Source organism: Ictidomys tridecemlineatus, chromosome 13 (genome assembly GCF_052094955.1).
Source record: "Ictidomys tridecemlineatus isolate mIctTri1 chromosome 13, mIctTri1.hap1, whole genome shotgun sequence".
NCBI lineage: Eukaryota > Metazoa > Chordata > Mammalia > Rodentia > Sciuridae > Ictidomys > Ictidomys tridecemlineatus.
In genome coordinates this window covers 94012812-94025180 of record NC_135489.1, presented here as the reverse complement: position 1 = coordinate 94025180, position 12369 = coordinate 94012812, and the positions used below count along the sequence as shown (strand labels likewise).

Here is a 12369-nt window from a genome sequence, read left to right as displayed (position 1 = left end):
TTCAATTTTTTTTATTACCTGTTTTTATTAGTACATTATAGTTACACATATTAGTGGGGTTCATTTTGCCATAATCACACATGCATGGAATATAATGGACTATTTCCCATTTCAGTCCCCCCAAACTTTCAAATTTTGATGAAAGACATGAATGAAAATAAATCAATAAATTCCAAGATGAACTCAGTTTCAAAACATTTATTTAGAGACAGGGTCTCACTGAGTTGCTTAGGGTCTTGCTTTTGCTGGGGCTGGCTTTGAACTCACAATCCTCCTGCCTCAGCCTCGCAAGCCTCTGGGATTATAGGTGTGCACCACCATGCCCGGCATAACACTCATTCTTTTCCTTTATGAATTCCTTTTCTAAAATGAAATTCTTCCTCAAACTAGTAAGAAAAATGTTCACTAATATTTCATTCTAATAGTTCGGTTTTGTTTTCGACATTATTTTTCTTTGCAACATTCAGTATTTGTACATGAATATACAGTGTTGAGCGGGGGCTGTACTTCAGTGGTAGAGCGCTTGCCTAACATGTGTGAAGCACTGGGTTTGATCCTCAGCAGTACATTAAAAATAAATAAACAAAATAAAGGTATTGTGTCCATCTACAACTAAAAAAAATATTTTAAAAAATACAGTGTTAAGAGCTATTATACATACTATCTTTTAATTCTCACAAGCACCCTAATAGAAAGTACTCTTATCTTTTCCAATTCCTAAATAATCAAGCTGAGGTTTAGGGAGGTCAAATCATTCAATTAAGTCAACATAGTTAATAAGATGCAGAGAAGAGATTTTAAGCTAAGGCAATCTGAAGCCCTACACATTCCCACTATAGTAATAAGCATATTAAGAAATCTTAATAAAGCTATGTTTTACTGTAGAAGTGTAATCTTTATGTCTTTACCCTGAAACAGTAACCAATTATTAAAATGTTTAAGACCATATTGAAATTCAGCAATTCCTTATTCAAGCCCATGCATAAACTGAAATACCTTTTCCTTTTCTTTTTGGGGAAGAGAGAGAGAGAGAGAGAGAGAGAGAGAGAGAGAGAGAGAGAGAATGAATATGAATGAATATGAATCTTTTTTGTAGATGGAGACAACACAATGCCTTTATTTTTATGTGAGAATCGAACCCGGGTCCCACCTGTGCTAGGCGAGCACTCTACCGCTGAGCCACAATCCCAGCCCAATACCTTTTCTCTTCTATCTTCTAGAATAACATTGTGGATGTTCCTTGGTGGAAGCATGGCATCATGCTCATCTTTATAGACTCAGTTGGTTTTATTATGCAGAACCAGACACATAAAACACACTTTATCAGTTTCTCTACAAGACAAATATCTATAAAGCAACCTTCCTGAGAACTACTGTATTTAAGGATACACTTAACTATAGTTTTATCAATTTTTTCTCTCGTGAATTTTAGTTTTTTTTTTTTTAAATCTACCGTGCTCATAAGCTGGTGCTCACACCATTCTTTTTTTTTTTTTAAAGAGAGTGAGAGAGGAGAGAGGAGAGAGGAGAGAGAGAGAGAGAGAATTTTTAATATTTTATTTTTTAGTTCTCGGCGGACACAACATCTTTGTTGGTATGTAGTGCTGAGGATCGAACCCGGGCCGCACGCATGCCAGACAAGCGCGCTACCGCCTGAGCCACATTCCCAGCCCGCTCACACCATTCTTAATGATATTCTTCCTTCTCTTTCTAAGTATTAAAAATTTGTTCTTTCAACTTTATTTAAACTGACTATATCCTCAAATCCTTTCCAAAAATAGGCAAAGAATAAATAATATTAATTAAAGTTGATACTGCTCAAAGCTGGGAATCCAAATTTCTATGGCTAAATTCAACAAATTACTAGGGCACAATTTTAAGTGTGTTGTTATGCATAAAGCATAATTATAAACAGATTCACAGTATCTAAGCTGGGAAGGGCACATTATACCTTATACCCACAGACTTTACTATCATCTTTTCTGGTACATATCACATTAAAATTGAAATAATGAATTAAGACTATTTAAATCAAGTGGTAAAACTAAATAAATATCCAACTGAATTTTGATGCTTCCTTCTGCCTCAGACTCAAAGTCTATCTGATAAAAATAAAAGGAGGCCTGTAAAGTATTCACATTATTTTTAAAATTGAGATAATAAATTAAGACTATTTAAATCAAGTGGTAAGAGTAAATAAATATCCAACTGAATTCTGATGCTTCCTTCTGCCTCAGACTCAAAGTTTATCTGATTAAAAAAAAGGAGGCCTGTAAAGTATTCACATTATTTTTAACAGTAAACCAATCTATGACTAATGTATTTGTGTTGATTTTAGTCTGACTTTGATAAGTCAACTAAAATTTTTTTTTTTTTAAGAGAGAGTGAGAGAGGAGAGAGAGAGAGAATTTTTAATATTTATTTTTTAGTTCTCGGTGTACACAACATCTTTTGTTGGTATGTGGTGCTGAGGATCGAACCCGGGCCGCACGCATGCCAGGCGAGCGCGCTACCGCTTGAGCCACATCTCCAGCCCTCAACTAAAAATTTAAAGTCTCCAGAGCAAGTAGTAATTGCTTCCCTAAGAATCACTTAAATCTCCAAAGTTGAACTACTTAAGAATTCATAATTTTGTTTCATTCTGAACCACACAAAAATTGTTCTTACCTTTACACCTTGAATGAGACCATTCATGAGGAATGTGTGTTGAGGAAATGTTTCATGTAGAACCTACAAACAAACAAACAAACATCAAAACATATTCAAATGTAAATTAAAAGGAAAGATTTCTGCCTCTACTAATGGCAGGCTACAGAAATAAGATGAACCCTGTAATAAAAAATTATAAAATACTACATGTAATGCAGAAAAAAAATCTTAAAGACATGAAAAGGTAATAACATAGTGAGGCAAAAAGGTAAGCCCAGCACTTAAAGTTGCTTATCACTAAACATTTGCAGCAAAAATTGAATCATTTAATGGCTTCTACCCTCAACTACCAACAACTTTAAGTAGATGCCCTCAAAGGGTTATACAAACTCAGTGATGACCCAGTTTCATAACACCTAGGTAGTTCAGAAAAATCACAAGCCTTAGATTTGTACAAATTACCTCCGGATGCCTAGAAAACTCAAAATCACTTCTAAAGAAGCCATGACTGAGGCTTCAAATCAATCATACATGTATTTTTTCAAATGAACAGCACTTAATCACAGGTAACCTTGTACAAAAGGAAAAAGAGTCTATAAGCAAGAAAAAAAACACTAAACAAGACAAAAGAAAAAAAAATCACACAGAAATAGATCCCTCAAAATGTCAAATTTTGGAATTACCCAATTCAGACTTTAAAAATGAATATGCTTATTACTATGTTCTAAGATATAGAACACATGATTAAAAACTTTTTTTTGTGAACTACATTCAAACTTGAGATTCTGTCTTAGCTTCCTAAAAAGTAGGGGTTACAGGCATGCACTACCATGCTCAGCTCGGCCATGTCTTTTTAGGTATATCATTCAAAGCACAATCTATGAAAGAATAAATCAATAATAATATAGATTTCATTAAAATTAAAAGATTTATGCTCTGTAAAAGACACTGTCAAGAGAACAAAAAGCCACAGACAGAGAACATTTGCAAAAAAAAAAACTCATAAAGGACTGTTAACTAAAATTTTATAAAGAATTATTAAGGCTCAACAATAAGAAAACTAACAATTTGATTAAAAAATGTGCCTGCTACCAAAGAATATATAAGGTGCCAAATAAGCATATGAAAAGATGCAGTATACTATGTTATCAGAAAATGCAATTAAAACCAGATACCATTTCACACCTATCAGAATGGCCCACATCTATAATATTGACAACTCCAAAACTAATGAAGATGTGGGGCAACAGAAATTCTCATTCATTGCTAGTGGGTGTTGAGAGCCACAGCCGAAGGGGCCCCAGCAAACTTCGAGCTGTCAGCAAACTTCCAGCTGCCGGCTGATGATTGGCTCACAGCGGCCCCAGCAACATCTAGCTGATTGGCTCCTCTGTGGTGATGCTCATTGGAGATGCTCATTGAGCTGTTTCCCCGCCCTTTCAGACTGCCAGCTGATGATTGGCTCACAGCGGCCCCAGCAACATCTAGCTGATTGGCTCCTCTGCAGTGATGCTCATTGGGCTGTTTCCCTGCCCTTTCAGACCACGGAGCTGCTCATTGGGGGACTTCTTTGGCTCCGCCCACACGACCCAGCCAATCGGCCTCAAGAGCAAGAGGATTGTGGGAGTGGGAGAGGCTTGTGTTTTTGTGGGAGAGGCTTGTGGGAAGCCGGTGGTGGCAGTTGGGCTCTGAGGGTTTTTTCCTGAGGAGCTGTTTGGTTTGGCCTGTGTGGTTCTAAAAATAAAGTTCGTTTCTTTTGACAAGTGGCTCCTGAATCGTGCCCAGCCAGACTGCGGCATTTGGCATTTGGTGGCTCCCACGGGGAGCAACTGAGGGTAAGTAAACTGCTCGCCCCTGAGGGCAGGGCGAGAGGATGGGTAGCCATTCTAAGATTCCTCTTTTGTTTTGCTTCACTTTTGTTTTAAGTTGCCTGTCCCTGGAGATGAGTGAGAGGGAAGAAAAACTGCTCACATCTGAGGAAAAACTATTTACGTCTGAGGAACAGATAGGGAGAAAGGACAGATGCACATGTCAGGGGGATAGAAAGGCTGATATAATGATTCTGTGTTGTTCCATTTTTATTTCATTCTGTCTCGGTTTTGTTTGGCATCATCTTGTTGGGTTGTATTATAGTAGAAATATGGGATCAGAAATTAGTAAAAAACAAACTGAAAGAGTGTTAAGTAAATTGTTAGAGGAAGGAGGCATCCCAGTAAAATCAAGAGCAGTCAGGGCATATGTTGATACAATACAAAAATGTAGCCCATGGCTTTTTGAGGAGGAGTTGTTAGATATACCACAGTGGGACCATCATGGTGAAGATTTAAAAAGAATAGAAAAGAACAGCCCAGGGACTCTGCCAGTTGGCACATTGCCATTGTGGATGTTCGTATCTGGTTTGCTTAGTCCAAAGCCTTCAGTTCAGACAAAGATAGAGGAACAAAGCTTAGCGCAGAAAAAGCCATCAGTGGGAAAGTTACAAAAGGAGACTGCTACTAACAACTTTCTATTACCAGAGGGCGTAAGTGTCCAACCAACAGCGCCACCTCTACAGGAGTCTGTTACTAACACCTTTCTATCACCAGAGGACATAAATGTCCAACTAACAAGGCCACCTCCATATGCTAGGAGGCTCCCAACCCCCGCAGTTGATAGTTGGGATCCTGAGACAGGATCTCAAGTATTAACATGCCCTGTATTTGAGGTAGGAGGGCAGCAAATTCACCATGCTTTAAATTTCAAAATAGTGAAGCAGCTAAAAGAGGCTGTAACAACCTATGGTCCTCAAGCACCCTTCACTGTAAGCATGGTCGAATCCATTAACAACTTGTACATGACGCCAGCAGATTGGGCTAATATGTGTAAAGCTGTGCTAAATGGAGGTCAATACCTGTTATGGAAGGTTGCCAATGAGGAATTTTGCAAGGAGATGTCTAGGTGAAATGCAGCAGCTGGTTATCCTCAGAGAAATCTAGATATGTTGTTAGGAAAGGGACCTTATGAGGATCAGCAGCAACAAATTGCATATGATTCTGGCGTATATGCACAAATTGCTGTAAAGGCAGTTAGGGCATGGAAGACTTTACAAGGACATGGAGGTTTACAAGGTCAATTATCTATGGTAATACAAGGAGCTAATGAACCTTATGCTGAATTTGTAGATAGGCTTATTCAAACAGCTACCAGAGTTTTTGGGAATACAGAACAAGCAATAAAACAACTGGCTTATGACCAAGCGAATCGTTGGTGCAGAGATATCATTAGACCATGGAAACATGAAGATTTAAACACATATATTAAATTATGTAGAGACATTAATGAACAAGAGCAAGTCGTGGCAGCTGCAGTAAAACAGGCTTTAGATGCCAGAGACATTAATGAACAAGGGCAAATTGTGGCAGTTGCAGTAAAACAGGCTTTAGATGCCAGGCCAAGAACATGCTACAATTGTGAACAAACAGGACATTTTAAAAGGAATTGCCCCATAGGAGGAGGGTTTGACAAAACTAGGTATCAAAGGAGTAGAATACTGGGGATTTGCCCACGACGCCGTAGAGGGAGACATTGGGCTAATGAATGCCGTTCTCAAACCACCATAGAGGGTGCTCCATTATCAAAAAACGAACAAGGACCAAGTGTTTATCCACGATATTGTGGAGAAAGGCATCGGGCTCCATTGCCAAAAAATGGTCAGGGGGGGCCAAAACCACAAATATACGGAGCACTGGAGGAACCCAGCAACCCCATCAGGGTAGTGCCCAGGACACATGTCCATCAGATCCCTCATCAGACAAACCAGAGGGAGCGCAGGATTGGACATCTGCGCCTCTGCCAGATCAGTACTAACTCCAGAGATGGGAGTTCAAATCATTCCCACAGGGGTGAAAGGACCTCTTCCCAAAGGAATAGTAGGCTTATTATTGGGACGCAGCTCTTCTACTCTAAAAGGACTTAGGGTATTTTCACCAGGAGATAGAATAGCACAGTTAGTAATAATACCAAGCCTACATGATAAATTTTCAGTCGTGCTATAGAAAGAGGTTCCAAGGGATTAGGCTCCACAGGTGTAGATTGGGCTATGCTTTCTTTAAATTTATATTCTCGCCTCATGCTAAAACTAAATATTCAAGGACATGAATTTAATGGGCTACTGGATACAGGTGCAGACCTTAGCATCATCTCTCGTCAAGAATGGCCAAAACATTGGCCATTACAACAAGCCACTCAAACGCTTCGAGGCCTAGGAGTGGCGACTAATCCCCATAGGAGTGCAAATGGTATTAGATTGGAAGGATCCTGAAGGATGTGAAGGAACTATACAGCCATATGCTAGTGGGAATACAAAACAGTACCAGTTTGGAAGACAGACTGATGGTTTCTTAGAAAACTAAACATACTCTTTTTTGATACTGGGAATTGAAACCATGGGCACTTAACCGCTGAGCCACATCCCTAGTTCTTTTTATTTTTTTTATTTTGAGACAGAGACTTGCTAAGTTGCTGAGCTGGCTCAGAGCTTACAATCCTCCTGCCTCAGCCTTCTGAGGGGATTGCAGGCATGCAAAACCACTCCTGGCTGAACATACTCTTACCAAATGATTCAGGAGTCATGCTTCTTGGTATTTACCCAAAGAAGCTAAAAACTTACATCTACATAAAAACTTGCACAAAGTCTTTTATAAATTTAAAAAGAAAAGAATAAAGTCTTTTATTGGGCATGGTGGCCAACATGTAATTCCAGTGGCTGGGGAGGCGAGGCGAGGCTGAGGCAGGAGGATCTTGAGTTCAAAGCCAGCCTCAGCAATTTAGCCCTAAGCCTAAGCAATTCAGCAAGACCCCGTCTCTAAATAAAATATTTTTAAAAAGGCTGAGGATGTGGCTCAGTGGTAAGCATCCCTGGTATCCTCCCCACAAAAAAAAAAAAAAAAAAAAGAAAAGAAAAGAATAAAGTCTTAAAAAAATGAAACTAAAATCCATTCAAAAATTATTTCCAATCTTAGTATTTGAACATCATTGTTTATACTCAGGAGAAAGAAACACAAATAAAGGATACTGAGTATCTCAATGGAATATCATCAAAGTTCTCTGAAAAATCTTCCAAAAATAATATAGGTGCTGGGCGTGGTGGTGTATACCTGTAATCCCAGAGTCTCATGAGGCTGAGGCAGAAGGATCATGAGTTCAAAGCCAGCCTTAGCAAAAGTGAGGGGCTAAGCAACTTAGTGAGATCCTGTCTCTAAATAAAATAAAAAATAGGCTAGGGATGTGGCTCAGTGCCCCTGAGTTCAATCCCCAGTACCCGCCCGCCCCCCAAAAAAACACAACAAAATATGGGTTATAGGGATATAGACATTCTTCTTTTAAAAGAAAAAAATACTGACCAAGATAAGAACCATCCAATAAATTTGCAATGTGCATCATAAAAATACAGCAAATTAGCAAAACTAGCAATATCTATATTAAAAAAAGTCTCCGATCCTGGGTATGCCCATTACCCCTTGGTCCCACATTTCTCCCTTCCATACTCCACTGCATTGGACCAACAACAGTAGGAAGCTAGAGACATTTCTGAGACCTCTCTTACCCAATGGCTTTCTCTTAGTCCTTGTCAGTGGGAAACAGAGCTGAGGGAAGTGCTGCTGCTGAACAGTGCATTAACTCCAGGGCTGCCCTCACCTACCAACTGATTCTTCCCTGCCCCCACCTCCACACTCACCCTCCAACCTTGACCTTCCCTGTAACAATTCTACACGGAAATGACCTGAACATGCACCCTCTCTGTGCAAGTGCTGCAACCTAGGAAGCAGAGACAATCACTTAAGTCTAGCAGAACCACAGCCATGCACGAATGGCGCGCATTCATTGAGCTCCACATTAAACACACTAGATCCACTATGATTTTCAGCACTATGGGACCATCTGGTCCCATCTGGTCAACTCACACTATTTAATTCAACTAAAAAATTTCTATATTCACATGTTAATCTGTATTTTAACAGCTTTTCTGTTTCCTATCCCTCATCCCAAAAGGGAAACAATAAATCTTCAATTGGAGAGAAAAATAAAACAAGTCAACAGTAAATAAGTATATACAACATTTTTTAGATGGCTAACTTTCATCATAAAATAAAGTAAGAGTAAAGAAACATGCAATATTCTACTCAAAACTTTTTTTTTGAGGGGGAGGCAGGGTGTACTAGGCATTGAACTCAGGGGCACAAAACCAAAGAGCCACCTCCCCAGCCCTATTGTATTTTATTTAGAGACAGGGTCTCACTGAGTTGCTTAGTGCCTCACTTTTGCTGAGGCTGGCTTTGAACTCATGATCCTTCTGCCTCAGCCTCTTGAGCTGCTGGGATTACAGGCATCCGCAGTCATGCTCAGCCTCTACTCAAACTTTTAATGATAAATTTAAAAACTCAAAGTATACAGTTAATTTAAATACAAAAGAAAATAACTGGCTGGGTGCAGTGGCCCACATCTGTAACCACACATCTTAATCTTCTACTCAAGAAGATTAAGTTCAAGGCCAGTCTAGGCAATCAAGTGACACAAGCCTCAAAATCTCAAAAAAGGATTGAGAGTATAGCTCAGTGGTAGAGCACTTGCCTAGAATGTACACGGCCAAGTGTTCAAACTCAGTGCAATTGGTGGGGGTGGGGGGGTAAAAAAGAAAGAAAGAAAAAGATAAGAACTCTTATTAAAGAATAAAGTAAACCCAATGACAAAAGGTTCAGCAAATAGATAAGATCAAGGGTTTTATTTTTAATATATCCTTTTAAGAAAATCTCAATGGAGGCATCTTATTTAAAACAAAAAAAAAGGATTACAGAAAACATAAAATATAATTTGCTTATCACTTAACAAAAAAGTAACTTAGAAAGTTTTGAGAATTGAACTGTTTTCCAATGCAAAAAAAACTAAGAAATATCTGCACATATATAAACATATGCATACACATTACATACACATGCCCACAGCTGTGTTTCTCTACTTCCAATAATGTAACAGAAGAAATGTGCAAGTAGACCTATAACATCCCTGGAAAACCAAGAATAGTGAGGTACTTCTGGATGATCCAGAGTAGATAGTGAAAAGCTGACACAAAACCTGTGAGCTGAAGCAAAGTAACATTTGAGGGGGGAGAGAAGACCTTTGAAGAAATAAATTTTCCAGAACCTAGGAAGAATCCTCCATCAGGATAGGGGAAAAAAAAAAAAACAGCCACAAATGAATGTATTATTAAAAGATCACAAAATAAGCTCGCTGGTATCCTGTTCTCAGAGCTGCAGACCTTCGTAATGACCCCATGATAAAAATCACAAGTATAGTTCTTTGAAGTGGGATTTCTAAGCAGGACACATGCAGGATTAAAGCGGGTGGGATTAAAAAGGATAGTGATGCAGATTACTTATGACTAGCCAAATTGGCACAATGCCCTATAAACACACTAAAGAAATCACAGGGTACCCACATTTCATCCAGAGCTCCTATAACCAGTCCCTGCATTAAGCTACCAGAAATGTGTTTAGACACATACGTCTGTAAACTGATGGGTAATGCACTTTTGACTCATTGTTTTTTAAAGTGTGAATGTCAATGTGTGAATTTCAGAAGATTTGACCAACATCCATGATTTGTAGCTTCTCATAGGATTCCAGATCATCTAAAATTACCATGTTGTTAATTGGCTGAGTAAAGAGATTGTGGTTGCTGCTGTTCCAACCACAGCACAGCACACTCTTACCCCACCTCATGCATTTATCACCACTTGCCTGGCCCCAGAAGACATTTTATTTCTCAATCCCTAATCTACATTTTTACTTGTAAATATTACAGATACACAAAATTTAGCAAAAAAAAAAATGTAAAGTAAACCATTCAAAATAACAAAAAGGACACACACACAAAAAGGAAAAAATAATCTACCTCACCTCCACCAGCTAATAATGGAAGGAAACAAACAAGCCTTAAAGTAAGTATAAATATTCCCCAAGTGATTTAAGATACTACATGCATTACAAACAACACACTGCACAATTATAGACCTGCACCAAATGAAGCAACACACAAGAAAGTCTTCAAGAATTGATTACAGAAGAAAATTCAGAAAGAACAACAACATCAGAATGGAGATATCTCAGAGTAGATACAACTGAATACTATCTGTATAAAATGTTAACAATATTTTGTGGTATTTAAAAATAATCAGCCATTTAAAAATGTAAAAATCATTCTTATCACAGAAACAGTACGAAAGCAGAGAGTAAGCCAGATATAGACCAAGGACAGTGTGGAAACCTGTGAGACCTAAGAGGAAAGACAATTCTTGTTAATGTTCATCTTCCCATCAGATGAAATGGATGTAGAAGTCAGAGATACAAAAGTATTGAAAAAAATCTATAACAAAATTGGAATGCACACCAAAACATTTCATATCCCAAATTTTAAGACAATGGTAACCACTGGAGGGTCTCCTTGTCTTGTCATGTCAGTACTTCTTGTAACTATATTGTTGAAATCAGCAGAGGTCTTTTTTTAAGCATTTGCTTGTTTGCTGATATGAAAGTATATAACAGTACAGAAACAAATGCCCAGCAAAGCTCACTGCATCTGTTTGGTTAATGATCATTACAGCATCATAGTTGGCTGTGCATGAGAAGGCAAAGATTTAACAAATATTGTTAACATATTATAGATACTTTACTGGGTGGTACTTATTTTAATAATTATCAAGCACACAAACAGGCATGTTTTGGGCACTTTGTTCACAAAACCACTAGTAAATCACCAGGTGAACCTGGGACATCTTGTGATTCCAGAAAGCAAGATGGTCTCCGTGTGACTATAGTTATTAGAGCATTTACTTTATTTCCTTTCCACATGAAGAGCAAATTATCCAATGAAGTGCCTGTGTATTGTGACAAAAACTCCTAGCATACAGTCCTATCCTTTACCAGCCACCCTAACTCAAAAACAAAAACAAAACAAAGCAAAAGAACAACAAAAACAAAACAATGATTAAGCGAAGAAGACAGGAGGGCTGGCTAACAAAGCAAAAAAGAGGATGACAAGACAGACTATGTGTTCATTGAATGATGGAAGGAATGGCACATTATCTTGAGAGTCAGCAAGGAGAGGGAACAAAAATTGAATGTGGCAGAAAAGTGTTTAAAAAGCATTCTTTGGATTTTCAGGCCATCACATGAAAAGGATGAGGGAGTGGGGAAAATTGAACTCCTGAATCTAGCAGGATTTCAAGGTCAGTTTGCAAAATAGAATCTGTAAATCACAAGAAATAAAATTCTTTACTTATAAGAACTAACATTAAGCATGTCTTTATCAAAATAAGTGCCAAATTTAAATATTTATGAAGACACCAAAATTGATCAGATTACTTTATTTAAAATAAATTGAAGTCAGGGGACTCTGAGAGGATGCATGTTTGTACTAGAGGACAGAATGTCAGGCAGCAACAGAAGATGAGAGAAAAGTCAACTTTTAAGTATAAACCACCATTCAACACAACTCCTACTACTAGAAGTTAAGTCCAGTTTTATAAATTTGCTCCAGAGGTTTAGGGGTAAGTCCTTTCTGACGGTGTTTAATAAACAAACTAAACTGTAAGCTAGGTCATGGCTACATAACAAAGGCAACAAATCTCAAGGAGCAAATGACTTTGGACTAAGAAGTAAACTGCTCTACACTGTTTCAAATAGA

The 12369-nt window shown here is 38.2% G+C and overlaps 1 protein-coding gene across 1 annotated transcript in view; it reads right to left on the bottom strand.

The window, feature by feature from the left end:
• Slc71a2 (solute carrier family 71 member 2) overlaps positions 1-12369 on the bottom strand; it is a 65584-nt gene that overhangs the window by 28266 nt on the left and 24949 nt on the right. Inside the window, exon 3 of the mRNA XM_078030593.1 lies at positions 2668-2730. Coding sequence (XP_077886719.1) covers positions 2668-2730 — 63 coding nt within the window. The remainder of the gene's footprint in view (positions 1-2667; positions 2731-12369) is intronic.